Below are 16,392 nucleotides of genomic sequence, written 5' to 3'. Positions count from 1 at the left end.
TAGAATTTCGGTAGAATTTTCCTCCGATCTCCTTTATTAATGTCCCCAGCTATATAAATGCGGCCTCAGGATATGCAGTTTCCAGTTTGTACGTAGTCCAGTGTAGTTCCTTGAGAGCCGTCGCCGTGTCTGCTTGGGGGGAATATATACTGCAGTGACGATGACTGAAGAAAATTATCTCAGGAAGTAATGTGTTGGCATTTGATGTTGAGGTATTCCAGATCGGGAGAACAAAAGGACTTGAGTTCCTGTACGTTACCACAATCACACCATGATTTGTAATCATGAAACAAACCCAGCTAGCCTGGTCTTGAAAGTCCACGTAGAACCAGATCACAGAGGTGGGATCCGGACCCTTCTGGGAAGAGAGGCAAGCGGGTCTTAACCAAGGCAGACACAGGCAGTGGGGGGATACCCACAGAACCTGGTCGGCCTCTCTTCGAGTAGCCTCGCGTAACCTTCAACAGAGCGCACAGGAGCCGGGAGATATTCGGCCCGACCAACGACCCAATCCATCTCCGCGTCCCGCAACTCAGACCCAGCTGAAGTACGGGCACCCGAGAGAGGAAGTCACTATCAGAAACACCAAGACCCCTAAAGAATGTTACACAATTGTCAAGAGAACCTGCGCTGCGGACTAATAGGGGAACAGTGCCAGCCGTCCCCTAGTCTGACACACAAACTGATTCGAGCGAGGGCAGCCTGAGCATGCACAGACCCGAGACATACAGTATGAAAATGTATGCACTCACTAACTGTAAGTCGCTCTGGATAAGAGCGTCTGCTAAATGACTAAAATGTAAAAATGTAATACAAGACAGCAACGTGAGTATCTTCTAATTCATTGGGCATGGTCGAGAACCCGGCATGTTAGCATTTGTCGTTTCAGTTGCATTAGCCATCTTACTTGTTGCTATAGCCAGGCCAAGCAATTTCGAAGAATAATTTATGAGAATTATACAAACTTCAGGACACAATGTCCAGGTGGTGAGCACGCTTTACCACTAACGGACAGCTTAGTTGGCGCAACATGAGACAGTCTCTTATTCCAATTGTTTGTTTTAGTAGCTGAACAGTTCCTGTTCACACCGAGGTGAAGAGCGGAATAATTGAAGGAATTAACCCGAGCCTCACGCTTATCACCTGTGGAAGGCGGGGGTTCCAGCAAGGCTCGGATTTCATTGGCCTTGTCAGGCGTGATTGTAGATACTTCAACCGAAGTCGCGAAAGTGCGACTCCCCATAGTATGTTGTACAGAAGTTGACTTACTGAAAGGGAACCTTTTCATCACGTATGGAAACAACATGGCTCTTTTCTTCGCAGGTTGACGTTTGTCATGAATCCTGGAGGCAGAACTGAGCGATTTCCCTTTAGATAGTCCAGCTGCAAAGTCAACATTGGCTATATTGTAAAAAATTAATGAAAACTAAAATGTGCTTAATTTAAGGTTAGGGTTAGGCATCAGGGTTAGCAGTGTGGTTAGGTTTAAAATCAGATTTTATGACTTTGTGGCTGTGCCACCTTGTGACCACTCTGCAGAGCTGCCTCCAGAACAAGATTCATGACGAGAAACGCTAACCAGAACAGCTGGTGTTTCTGTCCTACCACCTCCTCTCCACTGTTAGAACAGTTGGTTGTTTCTGTCCTACCACCTCCTCTCCACTGTTAGAACAGTTGGTTGTTTCTGTCCTACCACCTCCTCTCCACTGTTAGAACAGTTGGTTGTTTCTGTCCTACCACCACCTCTCCACTGTTAGAACAGTTGGTTGTTTCTGTCCTACCACCTCCTCTCCACTGTTAGAACAGTTGGTTGTTTCTGTCCTACCACCACCTCTCCACTGTTAGAACAGTTGGTTGTTTCTGTCCTACCACCTCCTCTACACTGTTAGAACAGTTGGTTGTTTCTGTCCTACCACCTCCTCTCCACTGTTAGAACAGTTGGTTGTTTCTGTCCTACCACCTCCTCTCCACTGTTAGAACAGTTGGTTGTTTCTGTCCTACCACCTCCTCTCCACTGTTAGAACAGTTGGTTGTTTCTGTCCTACCACCTCCTCTCCACTGTTAGAACAGTTGGTTCTGCCAAACCCCAGCTATTAAGATGTCCCATTACATTTAAGCCCCTGTAAATAAGCACTCAACTAGATTCCTCTTATCGGTTAGCGTTTTTATGTGGCTGGCTGTGTAAAAGAGATGGACACTGTCATGGTCTACAATGATCCTCCTCTCACTCAGTTATCACAATTAAGAATGTATTTGTAAATCAGTTATCACAATTTAAGAATGTATTTGTAAATCCTTAAATAAGTGCATGCCACAAGCGGGTCTACAGGAATAACAGGTGTGTGCTATGTAGCAACACTTAATGTACCTACACTGTCATTTCACTGTACCCATGGAACTACCATGTAATTGGATGGCATTAGGGACACCTATTGCGTATCACGGAAGTCTGTGAGTCTGACCTACACTTGGTTTGTTGTTTTTACGTAAAACGTTTATATAGTTTTTTAATCAAAGTTGAAGTTCTGATAGCTAAGGATTCCACGATGCGGTTAGCTTTTTCAGCTGGGACCGCAAGTTTTAATAATAATAATAATAATAATAAATTGTGACATAAAAGACTGTGAAAACACCAGGAAATCAACTCCAAGTGATTTTAATGTAAGAAATCTGTTCCCAAGTATTCTCACACATAATAGAGAGACACGTGATCGTATACAAATGTAAGCAAGGTTTAAAATGTTTTAGTCAAACGTTATCTATGTTTGGGCTTGTTGCGGACAATTTGCAGTCTACACATTATTTGTAATTATGTTCCGGCCCCCCCGATCATCCGCTCAAGAAAAAATCGGCACGCGGCTGAATGTAGCTGTCCTAGAAGAACAGATCCAGCTATTAAACAGCTTTGCCCCGCTGGAGGCGGACATACCGGCCATGGAAGTCAGCTCTGATCCTGGGAGTACACCAACAGCACCATCCTCCACAGCTCAGCCATCCGCTGCTACTGGTACATGTGCGGTGAGTCAGGCTGGCATGAGTCGAAGCACGACCACCATTGTCGTGGGCAGCTTGATTGTGAGAGATTTTGGCCTGCCTAAGGCCTGTGTGCCGACCAAGGTCCATTGTCACCCAGGCGCCCATGTCCAAGACATCAACTCCCTCCTGCCCACAGTTCTAGCCAACTACTCTAATATTGGCACCATTATCACGTATGTTGGACTTAACGACATTCGCTTTTAGCAATCTGAGGAACTGAAGAAAGACTACAACATTCTCTTGAAGACCCTTGTTTGCACAGGGAAAAGAACAATCATCTCTGGCCCACTGCCATGCCATAGAAGGGGTTTGGAACGTTACAGTGGCCTTGCTGCCCAAACGAGTTCCTGAAGAAACTCTGCAAAGACAGGAATGTCTCCTTTTTGTGCCAATTTTGACTTGCTGTGGGAGCAACCAACACTCTTTAAAAGAGATGGGATGCACCCTAACTGCAGGGGTTCAGGATTATCTCCATCAACATAGTGAACTGCTTAAGATACTGACAGCCTGGGTTTGGTAGCACTCCAGTCCTCCCTGTGATAATAAGCAACAGAGGACATGGAAATCGTATTATATCCCAGAGAAATAGAAGTGCAGTGAATGTAAGTAACCTAATTTATGTTCCTTTAACTGGTAGCTCCGAGGGTATTATCTGCAATAATCATATGCACATAGAATTGAATTCCACAGTTTGCACTGAAAACTGTCTGCCTTGGGAAGAAGCCCACTGTGGGCAGCCCACTCAGTACCATTGACTCAAATGTAAATGTCACTGACATGTCTACCTCGGATCAGCCTCAGAATAGCACTAAAAACAAACAAGCAACCCAGAAAATGACAGAAAATAGCCCATATTAACATACGTAGCCTGAGAAACAAGGTTAATGAAATTGACAACTTATTAACGTCAGAAAACATTCATATTCTGGCCATCTCTGAAACACACTTAGATTATTCCTTTTATCATGCAGTAGTAGCTCTACATTTTATATCATTTAGTCATTTAGCAGACGCTCTTATCCAGAGCAACTTACAGTTAGTGAGTGCATTCATTTTCATACTGGCCCCCCGTGGGAATCGAACCCACAACCCAGGCGTTGCAAGCGCCATGCTCTACCAACTGAGCTACACGGGACATAATGCCCTGAATCTATTCTACAACGCCCGGAAATCTGCCCCTTTTATTCTATGTACTCAACGCACTAGAAGATAAGTTCTTAAAGCCTTTAGCCGTATCCTTATTCTATTCCTCCTCTGTTCCTCTGGTGATGTAGAGGTTAACCCAGGCCCTGTAGCCCCCAGTATCACTCCTACTCCCCAGGCGCTATCATTTGTTGACTTCTGTAACCGTAAAAGCCTTGGTTTCTTGCATGTTAACGTCAGAAGCCTCCTCCCCAAGTTTGAGTTATTCACTGCGTTAGCACACTCTGCCAACCTTGATATTCTAGCAGTGTCTGAATCCTGGCTTAGGAAGGCCACCAAAAATTCAGAAATGTCCATGCCGAACTACAACATTTTCCGTCTAGATACAACTGCCAAAGGGTCGGAGTTGCAATATACTGAAGAGAGAGCCTGCAGAGCTCTATCATACTATCCAGGTCTGTGCCCAAACAGTTTGAGCTTTTACTTCTAAAAATCCACCTTTCCAGAAATAAGTCTCTCACTGTTGCCACTTGCTACAGACCCCCCTCAGCCCCCAGTTGTGCCCTGGACACGATATGTGAATTGCTTGCCCCACATCTATCCTCAGAGTTCGTACTGCTTGGTGACTTAAACTGGGATATGCTTAACACCCCGGCCGTCCTACAATCTAAACTAGATGCCCTCAATCTCACACAAATATCAAGGAACCTACCAGGTACAACCCTAAATCCGTAAACATGGGCACCCTCATACAGTGGGGAGAACAAGTATTTGATACACTGCCGATTTTGCAGGTTTTCCTACTTACAAAGCATGTAGAGGTCTGTAATTTTTATCATAGGTACACTTCAACTGTGAGAGACTGAATCTAAAACAAAAATCCAGAAAATCACATTGTATGATTTTTAAGTAATTAATTTGCATTTTATTGCATAATGACTTAATGACTTGGAGAAGATCTGCAAAGAGGAATGGGACAAAATCCCTCCTGGAATGTGTGCAAACCTGGTGGCCAACTACAAGAAACTTCTGACCTCTGTGATTGCCAACAAGGGTTTTGCCACCAAGTACTAAGTCATGTTTTGCAGAGGGGTCAAATACTTATTTCCCTCATTTAAAATGCAAATCAATTTATTTAAAAAAAATTCCAGACAATTTTTCTGGATTTTTTTGTTGTTATTCTGTCTCTCACTGTTCAAATAAACCTACCATTACATTTATAGACTGGTCATTTCTTTGTCAGTGGGCAAACGTACAAAATCAGCAGGGGATCAAATACTTTTTTCCCTCACTGTATAGCCCCTGGTTCACCCCAGACTTCACTGCCCTTGACCAGCACAAAAATATCCTGTGGCGTACTGCATTAGCATCGAACAGCCCCCGCGATATGCAACTTTTCAGGGAAGTCAGGAACCAATATACACAAGCAGTTAGGAAAGCAAAGGCTAGCTTTTTCAAACAGAAATGTGCATCCTGTAGCACTAACTCCAAAAAGTTTTTGGACACTGTAAAGTCCATGGAGAATAAGAGCACCTCCTCCCAGCTACCCACTGCACTGAGGCTAGGAAACACTGTCACCACCGATAAATCTACAATAATCGAGAATTTCAATAAGCATTTTGCTACGGCTGGCCATGCTTTCCACCTGGCTACCCCTACCCCGGCCACCAGCTCTGCACCCTCCGCTGCAACTTGTCCATGCCCCACCCGCTTCTCCTTCACCCAAATTCAGATAGCTGATGTCCTGAAAGAGCTGCAAAATCTGGACCCCTACAAATCCGCTGGGCTAGACAATCTGGACCCTTTCTTTCTAAAATTAGCCGCAGAAATTGTCGCAACCCCTATTACTAGCCTGTTCAACCTCTCTTTCGTATCATCTGAGATCCCCAGAGATTGGAAAGCTGCTGCGGTCATCCCCCTCTTCAAAGGGGGTGACACTCTAGATCCAAACTGTTACAGACCTATATCCATCCTGCCCTTCCTTTCGAAAGTATTTGAAAGCCAAGTTAACAATCAGATCACCGACCATTTCGAATCCCACCGTACCTTCTCCGCTATGCAATCTGGTTTCCGAGCTAGTCATGGGTGCACCTCAGCCACGCTCAAGGTCCTAAACGATATAATAACCGCGATCGATAAAAGACAGTACTGTGCAGCCGTCTTCATCGACCTGGCCAAGGCTTTTGACTCTGTCAATCACCGCATTCTTATTGGCAGACTAAATAGCCTTGGTTTCTGAAATGACTGCCTCGCCTGGTTCACCAACTACTTCTCATATAGAGTTCAATGTGTCAAATCGGAGGGCCTGTTGTTTGGACCTCGGGCAGTCTCTATGGGGGTGCCACAGGGTTTAATTCTCGGGCCGACTCTATTCTCTGTGTATATCAATGATGTCGCTCTTGCTGCTGGTGACTCTCAGATCCACCTCTACGCAGATGACACTATTTTGTATACATCTGGCCCTTCATTGGACACTGTGTTAACAAACCTCCAAACGAGCTTCAATGCCATACAACACTCCTTCCGTGGCCTCCAACTGCTCTTAAACGCTAGTAAAACTAAATGCATGCTCTTCAATCGAACGCTACTTGCACCCGCCCGCCCGACTAGAATCACTACTCTCGGCGGGTCTGACATTGAATATGTGGTCAACTACAAATACCTATGTGTCTGGTTAGACCGTAAACTCTCCTTCCAGACTCACATTAAGCATCTCCAATCCAAAGTTACATCCGGAATAGGTTTCCTATTTCGCAACAAAGCCTCCTTCACTCATGCTGCTAAACATGCCCTCGTAAAACTGACTATCCTACCGATCCTTGACTTCGGTGATGTCATTTACAAAATAGCTTCCAACACTCTACTCAGCAAATTGGATGTAGTCTATCACAGTGCCATCCGTTTTGTCACCAAAACCCCATATACTACCCACCATTGTGACCTGTACGCTCTCGTTGGCTGGCCCTCACTACATATTCGTCGCCAAACCCACTGGCTCCAGGTCATCTATAAATCACTTCTAGGCAAATCCCCGCCTTATCTTAGCTCATCGGTCACCATAGCAACACCGACCCGTAGTATGCGTTCCAGCAGGTATATCTCACTGGTCATCCCCAAAGCCAACACCTCCTTTGGCCGCCATTCCTTCCAGTTCTCTGCTGCAAATGACTGGAACGAACTGCAAAAATCTCTGAAGCTGGAGACTTATCTCCCTCACTAACTTTAAGCATCAGTTGTCAGAGCAGCTTACCGATCACTGCACCTGTACACAGCCCATCTGTAATTATCCCACCCAACTACCTCATCCCGATATTGTTATTTATTTTGCTCATTTGCACCCCAGTATCTCTATTTGCACATCATCTTCTGCACATCTATCACTCCAGTGTTAATACTAAATTGTAATTATTTTGCTCTATGGCCTATTTATTGCCTTACCTCCATATCTTACTACATTTGCACACACTGTATATAGATTTTCTATTGTGTTATTGACTGTACGTTTTGTTTATTCCATATGTAACTCTGTGTTGTTGTTTTTATCGCACTGCTTTGCTTTATCTTGGCCAGGTCGCAGTTGTAAATGAGAACTTGTTCTCAACTGGCTTACCTGGTTAAATAAAGGTGAAATAAATAAACAATTAAATTTAAAATTGTAAAAAGCTCTGGAGTACTTTAAATGAAATTCTAGGCAAAAAAGCAAACTCGACTCCATCCTTCATTGAGGCAGATGGCTTGTTCATAACAAACCCTTTGATATTGCCAACCACTTTAACTTTTTTGTTGACAAAATTAACAAATTTAGGCATGACATGCAAACAACAAATGCTTTGCCTTCATATTCATGCATAATGGACCAAAAAATGAAAGACAAGCACTTTGGTTTTGAGTTCCACAAAGCGGGTGTTGAACAGGTGAAGTTTTTTTGCTATCTATAAATAAGGACAAACCACCTGGTACCGACAACCTGGATGGTAAATGGCTGAGGTTGGTAGCGCAATACATTGGGACTCCTGTTTGCCACATCTTCAATTTAAGCCCTTCAGACATGGAGGGAGGCAAAGGTCATTCCGCTACCCAAGAATTGCAGAGCACCCTTTAATGGTTCAAACAGCTGACCAGTCATCCTGTTACAAGTGCTTAGCAAACTTTTGGAAAGAATTGTCTTTGATCAAATACAAAGTTATTTCACAGAAAACAAATGAACAGACTTTCAGCATGCTTATAGGGAAGGGCACTCAACATGCTCGGCACTGACACAAATGATTGATGATTGGCTGAAAGAAATTGATAGGAAGAAGATTGTGGGAGCTGTTCTGTTAGACTTCAGTGCTGCTTTTGATGTAATTGATCATAACCTATTGCTGAAAACTTCAGAGAGTTACCTATCTAATACAACAGAGGGTTTTCGTTAATGGAAGCCTCTCATGAAAATTCAGTTGAGTGTGGTGTGCAGCTGGCTAAGGCCATTATTGTTTTCTGTTCGCTGACGACTCAACAATATACACTTTGGCTGCAACAGTAAAATAAATAACTGAAACCCTTAACGAAGAGCGCCAGTCAATTGTATAATGGGTAACTAGCAATAGGCTGGTGCTAAATATCTCAAAAACTAAAATCATAATTTTGGGGACAAATCCCTCGCTCAACACTAAACCTAATTTATATATATTATTGAATAATATGGCGATGGAGCAAGTTGAGGAGACTAAACTGCTGGGTGTAACCCTAGATAGCAAACAGTCATGGTCCAAACATATACACTTAATGGTTGCTAAAATGGGAAGAGGTCTGTTCATGATAGGGCGTTGCTCCTAGTTTTGTTGCACCTGGACTACTGCCCAGCTGTGTGGTCATGTGCGACAAATAGGGACATAGGTAAATTGCAGTTGGTCCAGAACAAAGAAGCACATATCGCACATATACAGTTGAAGTCGGAAGTTTACATACACTTAGGTTGGAGTCATTAAAACTTGTTTTTCAACCACTCCACACATTTCTTGTTAACAAACTATAGTTTTGGCAAGTCGGTTAGGACATCTACTTTGTGCATGACACAAGTAATTTTTCCAACAATTGTTTACAGACAGATTATTTCACTTATAATTCACTGTATCACAATTCCAGTGGGTCAGAAGTTTACATACACTAAGTTGACTGTGCCTTTAAACAGCTTGGAAAATTCCAGATGATGTCATGGCTTTAGAAGCTTCTGATAGGCTAATTGTCATAATTTGAGTCAATTGGAGGTATACCTGTGGAAGTATTTCAAGGCCTACCTTCAAACTCAGTGCCTATTTGCTTGACATCATGGGAAAATCAAAAGAAATCAGCCATGACCTCAGAAAAGCAATTGTAGACCTCCACAAGTCTGGTTAATCCTTGGGAGCAATTTCCAAAATGCGTGAAGGTACCACGTTCATCTGTACAAACAATAGTACGCAAGTATAAACACCATGGGACCACGCACCCGTCATACCGCTCAGGAAGGAGACGCGTTCTGTCTCCTAGAGATAAACGTACTTTGGTGCGAAAAGTGCATATCAATCCCAGAACAACAGCAAGGACCTTGTGAAGATGCTGGAGGAAACAAGTACAAAAGTATCTATATCCACAGTAAAACAAGTCCTAAATCGACATAACCTGAAAGGCCGCTCAGCAAGGAAGAAGCCACTGCTCCAAAACCGCCATAAAAAAGCACGACTATGGTTTGCAACTGCACATGGGGACAAAGATCATACTTTTTGGAGAAATGTCCTCTGGTCTGATTAAACAAAAATAGAACTGTTTGGCCATAATGACCATCATTATCTTTAGAGGAAAAAGGGGAAGGCTTGCAAGCCAAAGAACACCATCCCAACCGTGAAGCACGGGGGTGGCAGCATCATGCTGTGGGGGTGCTTTGCTGCAGGAGGGACTGGGGCACTTCACATAATAGATGGCATCATGAGGAAGGAAAATTATGTGGATATATTGAAGCAACATCTCAAGACATCAGTCAGGAAGTTAAAGCTTGTTTGCAAATGGGTCTTCCAAATGGACAATGACCCCAACCATACTTCCAAAGTTGTGGCAAAATGGCTTAAGGACCACAAAGTCAAGGTATTGGAGTGGTCATCACAAAGCCCTATAGACATTTGTAGGCAGAACTGAAAAAGTGTGTGCGAGCAAGGAGGCCTACAAACCTGACTCAGTTACACCAGCTCTGTCAGGAGAAATGGGCCAAAATTCACCCAACTTATTGTGGAAAGCTTGTGGAAGGCTACCCGAAACGTTTGACCCAAGTTAAACAATTTAAAGGCAATGCTACCAAAAACTAATTGAGTGTATGTAAACTTCTGACCCACTGGGAATGTGATGAAAGAAATAAAAGCTGAAATAAATAATTCTCTCTACTATTATTCTGACATTACACATTCTTAAAATAAAGTGGTGATTCTAACTGACCTAATACAGGGAATTTTTACTAGGATTAAATATCAGGAATTGTGAAAAACTGATTTTAAATGTGTAGGCTATGTGTGACGTTTTACATTTATGTAGTTCAGTCCTTGAATAATAATGTTCTGTACTATGTATTATGTCATGTTTCATGTGGACCCCAGTAAGAGTAGCTGCTGCTTTTGCAGAGGCTATTGGGGATCCTAATAAATACCAAATATCAAAGTGGAACAACTATTTTTATTAGAAGAATGTCCATCATTTAATGTATGTATTTTTGTTACGATTTCCCTTATACTATTTGCTGTTTTGAATGACAATGTTTATGATAAGGTGTGTAAACACTGCAAGCTGTATCTTTATTGCAATACACACCATTAGGACCTATCAAAGGACCTGGCAGGTAAGGAATGACTGACTCTTCTCTTCACAGGGATTCAGACTAATGATATTCTGTCACCAGCTCTGTATGGAGAGGCAACACAATTAAGCATTCTGTTGGAATGGAATGACAATCTATAGACAGACTCATGTTTAATAACCACTAATATCACTGTGTCCCCCATCTGCTGTACACTTTCAGTGTACTGGATCACAGCTTAAAGGCTCTATTGCTTTAATTGATTTTCTAAATGTCTTGTTTGCGATAGACAAACATCATTCCACCCAATTACCTCCTTGATGCTTGCCTTCAGTGCATCCAGTCAGATGCATGGTATTTCTGTTCCTTGTTCCTAATCGTTCTGTTTGCTTGACAATCATCTGGTACTTGTCCGTTCCTTCTCTAGAACGTATACTACACGAACACACAGCAGCTACACCTGGGGGTCCTGAGCCCCACCATCGATGACGACGACAACAAGTGCCTGGTGGATGTGAACAGTCGGCCGCGGCTCCTGGAATGCAGCTACGCCACAGCCAAGCGCATGAAGCTCGCCTGGCAGTTTACTCAGGTAAAGGCTACTCCTCTCTTCTCTCATGATGGGTAATGAATCAGTCACAAACAAAGTCACAAATGTGGTAGATGAACCAGGCTAATAAGGCACTGCACTGGGATGTTGAGCATTTGAAGAAGAGGAGCAGATGTGAAGAGTGAGTTGAGTGTGTGGTTCACCGGCCTGCACTCAAGTGGCCTTGATTCTCATTACGGAGTGTCACAAAAAAGCATCAGCCCCATATGAAAAGCCATAGTGGATCATTGGACCCTGTCTCATTAAGCATGTTAGACCCTCTCCGTGGAGAACAATGAACATCGCCTAACGACTCTGTGTCTTCTCCACTGCAGACGATGGCATTAAATCTCACCCTATTTAGGCCTAATGTCACCCTGCTGTCAAAAAATCACATGCGAAATTTACTTCTTTGTCCTTTTATATCTTTGAGAGCATCACCATTAGGCGTTCCTCAAGGTTCAAATAAGGGCCCCTTCATTTTTTATAGTTGAAAGGAAGCGGCCAATCAGGAGCTGTGAATTATTGATAAGTGATCTTTTGAAATATTGAACTGTGTTTGACCCTGAGTGAAGAGTTGAAGAGGGAAAATGCATTGTAAATCTGAGAGACCACATCTAAAAGTAAAAGAATGGAATTAAGATATAAAGAAACATTAGGACGAGCAATGTCGGAGTCCGGAGTATATGTATGTATGTATGTATGTATGTATGTATGTATGTATGTATGTATGACACTACCGGTCAAAAGTTTTAGAACACCTACTCATTCAAGGGTTTTTCTTTATTTTTACTATTTTCTACATTGTAGAATAATAGTGAAGACATCAAAACTATGAAATAACACATATGGAATCATGTAGTAACCAAAAAAGTGTTAAACAAATCAAAATATATTTTATATTTGAGATTCTTCAAATAGCCACCCTTTGCTTTGATGACACCTTTGCACACTCTTGGCATTCTCTCAACCAGCTTCATGAGGTAGTCACCAAGAATGCATTTCAATTAAGAGGTATGCCTTCTTAAAAGTTAATTTGGGTATACAGAAGATAGCCCTATTTGGTAAAAGACCAAGTCCATATTATGGCAAGAATAGCTTAAATAAGCAAAGAGAAACGACAGTCCATCATTACTTCAAGACATGAAGGCCAGTCAATACGGATAATTTCACGAACTTTGAAAGTTTCTTCAAGTGCAGTCGCAAAAACCATCAAGCGCTATGATGAAACTGGCTCTCATGAGGACCGCCACAGGAATGGAAGACCCAGAGTTACCTCTGCTGCAAAGAATAAGTTCATTAGAGTTACCAGCTTCAGAAATTGCAGCCCAAATAAATGCTTCACAGAGTTCAAGTAACAGACACATCTCAACATCAACTGTTCAGAGGAGACTGTGTGAATCAGGCCTTCATGGTCGAATTGCTGCAAAGAAACCACTACTAAAGGACACCAATAAGAAGAAGAGACTTGCTTGGGCTAAGAAACACGAGCAATGGACATTAGACCTGTGGAAATGTGTCCTTTGGTCTGGAGTCCAAATTGGAGATTTTTGGTTCGAACCGCCGTGTCTTTGTGAGACGCGGTGTGGGTGAACGGACGATCTCTGCATGTGTATTTTCCAGCGTAAAGCATGGAGGAGGTGGTGTTATGGTGTGGGGGAGCTTTACTGGTGACACTGTCTGTGATTTATTTAGAATTCAAGGCACACTTAACCAGAATGGCTACCACAGCATTCTGCAAGGATACGCCATCCCATCTGGTTTGGGCTTAGTGGAACTATCATTTGTTTTTCAACAGGACAATGACCCAACACACCTCCAGGCTGTGTAAGGGCTATTTTGCCAAGAAGGAGAGTGATGGAGTGCTGCGTCAGATGACCTGGCCTCCACAATCCCCCGATCTCAACTAAATTGAGATGGTTTGGGATGAGTCGGACCGCAGAGTGAAGGAAAAGCAGCCAACAAGTGCTCAGCTTATTTGGGAACTCCTTCAAGACTGTTGGAAAAGCATTCCAGGTGAAGCTGGTTGAGAGAATGCCAAGAGTGTGCAAGGCTGTCAAGGCAAAGGGTGGCTATTTGAAGAATCTCAAATATAAAATATATTTTGATTTGTTTAACACTTTTTTGGTTATTACACGATTCCATATGTGTTATTTCATAGTTTTGATGTCTTCACTATTATTCTAAAATTTTGAAAATAGTAAAAATTAAAAATTAAACTGGAATGAGTAGGTGTGTCCAAACTTTGGACTGGTACTGTATACATTCTATATATGTGATGGGATGTATACACATTATGGACAGTATGTGGAGACAATATATAGTATATCTGAAGAATACGTGGATAGAATAGTATATGTACAGCAATAGTTGAATAGGATGGACTTGACTAAAATACAGTATATACATATGAAATGGGTAAAACAGTATGTAAACATTATTAAAGTGACCAGTGTTCCATTTAATAAAGTGACCAGTGTTCCATGTCTATGTAAATAGGGCAGCAGCCTCTAAGGTGCAGGGATGAGTAACCGGGTGGTAGCCGGCTAGTGACAGTGACTAAGTTCAGGGCAGGGTACTGGGTGGAGGCCGGCTTGTAATGCCTATTTAACAGTCTGATGGCCTCTGCCGGCGGCGACTTGAAGCAGCCTCTGGGATAAGTTCAATCGCCTTGCACGGTACGAACAAATGATCCAATTTAGGAAAGTCGCATTCCTGGTCTAAATGCTGGTGAGTTACCACCCCTCTGATATCTTTCTGGCTGTATGTAATAATGCAAAGAACGTTTTGGGCTAATAAAGTGAGAAATAACATTTTGAAAAAGTTGCAAAGTTGCTTAGTAGCCTGAAACAAGGCAGCCATGCATATCGGCGCCATCTTTCCCATCTTTCCCTAGAGCTGCTCAGCTGGAAACAAGTCACACCTCAGCAGGGATGCTCAGCAATTAGGGCTGTCAAATTATTATAAAAAGTAATCATGTTAATCGCATTGTATTCTGTAGTTAACTATGATTAATCGAGAACAAAGAAAGTATCGCCAAGAAAAGCTTAGTTGAAAAATGGGTGCCAGAGCTTTCCATTAGCTAAGCTGTAACAGGTATGGAGGATCACATATCACGTTACAATTCTGTATAAGTCACAAGCTGCTACTATTAGAATTTGGTTCATTAGCTTCAATCTTTTGACCTTAGAACTACAACAAAAACAGTACCTAAATTAAATGGATGTCCTGTTGTGTTCTAGAGTTGAATCTAGAGGAATTCAGCCATTGCATTCTAAACATTCTCGTTTGGTTCGCTAGCTAGCGTTAGCATAACTAGCTAGCTACTTCTGTGAAATTAAGTATTTGCTGTTATCGAAAGAAACGCCTGGGAATGTGTTTATGGTTGAACTTTCTGTAAGTTTTCCATCAAAATAGTTGTTGCTCAAAGCTGCGCGCATAGTGGATGTTTTGGCACCACAGTGAGACAGACCGCCCTACAGCTGCTGCTACTTGCCAACTAACCTCATTCCCAGGCTATCGCATATAAGCCTGGGATATCAACGATTCAAAGTTTGCCTTAGTAGGAGTGACCATAGAATTCTATTGGAGTGACCTACTTAGTAAAGTATTTGTCATTTAATTTGAGCGAATCAGTTGATAGAGCATGGCATTTGCAACGCCAGGGTTGTGGGTTCGATTCCCACAGGGGGTATGAAAAAAAATAAAATAATGTATGCACTAACTAACTGTAAGTCGCTCTGGATAAGAGCGTCTGCTAAATGACTAAAAATGTAAAATGTAAATTACTGTTGTGGGAGATGATTGGTTGGTATATTAAGCCAATTAAGGCAATGCATATGTAATAATAATAATAAAGTGCCATTTAGCAGACGCTTTTATCCAAAGCAACTTACAGTCATGCGTGCAGACATTTTTGTGTATGGGTGGTCCCGGGGATCGAACCCACTACCTTGGCGTTAAAAGCGCCGTGCTCTACCAGCTGAGCTACAGAGGACCACCATATGTGCTGGGAGTTTCTCCCGGTATTCCTGTATTGGCTAACAAAGTTAGACTTTTCGGTCTACCAGATTCTTTGCACATTTGGGCTGAAGTTTCTGGGAACTAAATTACTTGCTGACCAATAGCAGAACACGTTGTGTGTTGCACTTAAAAAGGGTCTGTGAGGAAACCCTGATTTTTGGGTGGAAAATGGAGACTTGATTAAATGTGGTAATAAAATTGCTGCCGTTAAACATTTAAATAGTTAACGCATTAACTTTGACAGCCATATCCGCAAAATGCATAATTACTACCACAGCTGCTCCAGCCTCCTTCTACCCTACACAGACGGTTCAAAAAACGATGTTTTCAGAAGAATGTTGTTTTTATCTATTCATATCAAATGCTCTCTGCTGAGAACTCATACTGATATAATACTGCCACCTAAAGACCCATTAAGTTTCTAACATGTACACAATTTCCATTTGTGAACATTGGCTACCTACAATGACCGAGCCAGTGCAAGGAATTGAGAATGATAAATTGAAAAAAGGTTTCCCACCTTCTATTGTACCATAAAATAAATAGCTGTTTCATGAAAATCAGTGTGTAGACAGTTTTTGTGCCTGTAACTTATGATTCTACTTTCAGACTAGAAGTAGATGGTACACAGTGTGACATTTCCAAGTTCATAGGCTCCCTGATTCCCGAATCGAGCGCAGGTCACATAGGCCTCACAACCTTCAAAGCCAGATGAATTTCAGTTTCTACTTAGGATAGCAAATCAATATTTTGATTTGGCCCACTCAGGAGATTGAATGAGCGATTGTTGTATGGAGAG

General features: G+C 42.3%; 1 protein-coding gene across 2 annotated transcripts in view; it reads left to right on the top strand.

Moving 5' to 3' along the window:
* LOC311134751 (polypeptide N-acetylgalactosaminyltransferase 18-like) overlaps nt 1-16,392 on the top strand; it is a gene marked incomplete at both ends in the record, with an annotated part of 150,366 nt that overhangs the window by 105,639 nt on the left and 28,335 nt on the right. For both annotated transcript variants that reach the window (XM_084168528.1, XM_084168529.1), the window contains one exon: nt 11,409-11,573. In XM_084168528.1, coding sequence (XP_084024654.1) covers nt 11,409-11,573 — 165 coding nt within the window. The remainder of the gene's footprint in view (nt 1-11,408; nt 11,574-16,392) is intronic.

This window comes from Coregonus lavaretus (genome assembly GCF_964263955.1).
Source record: "Coregonus lavaretus genome assembly, chromosome: 9".
Taxonomy (NCBI): Eukaryota; Metazoa; Chordata; class Actinopteri; order Salmoniformes; family Salmonidae; genus Coregonus; species Coregonus lavaretus.
The sequence above is the reverse complement of the archived record's forward strand: the minus strand, read 5'-3'. Positions and strand labels throughout refer to the sequence as shown.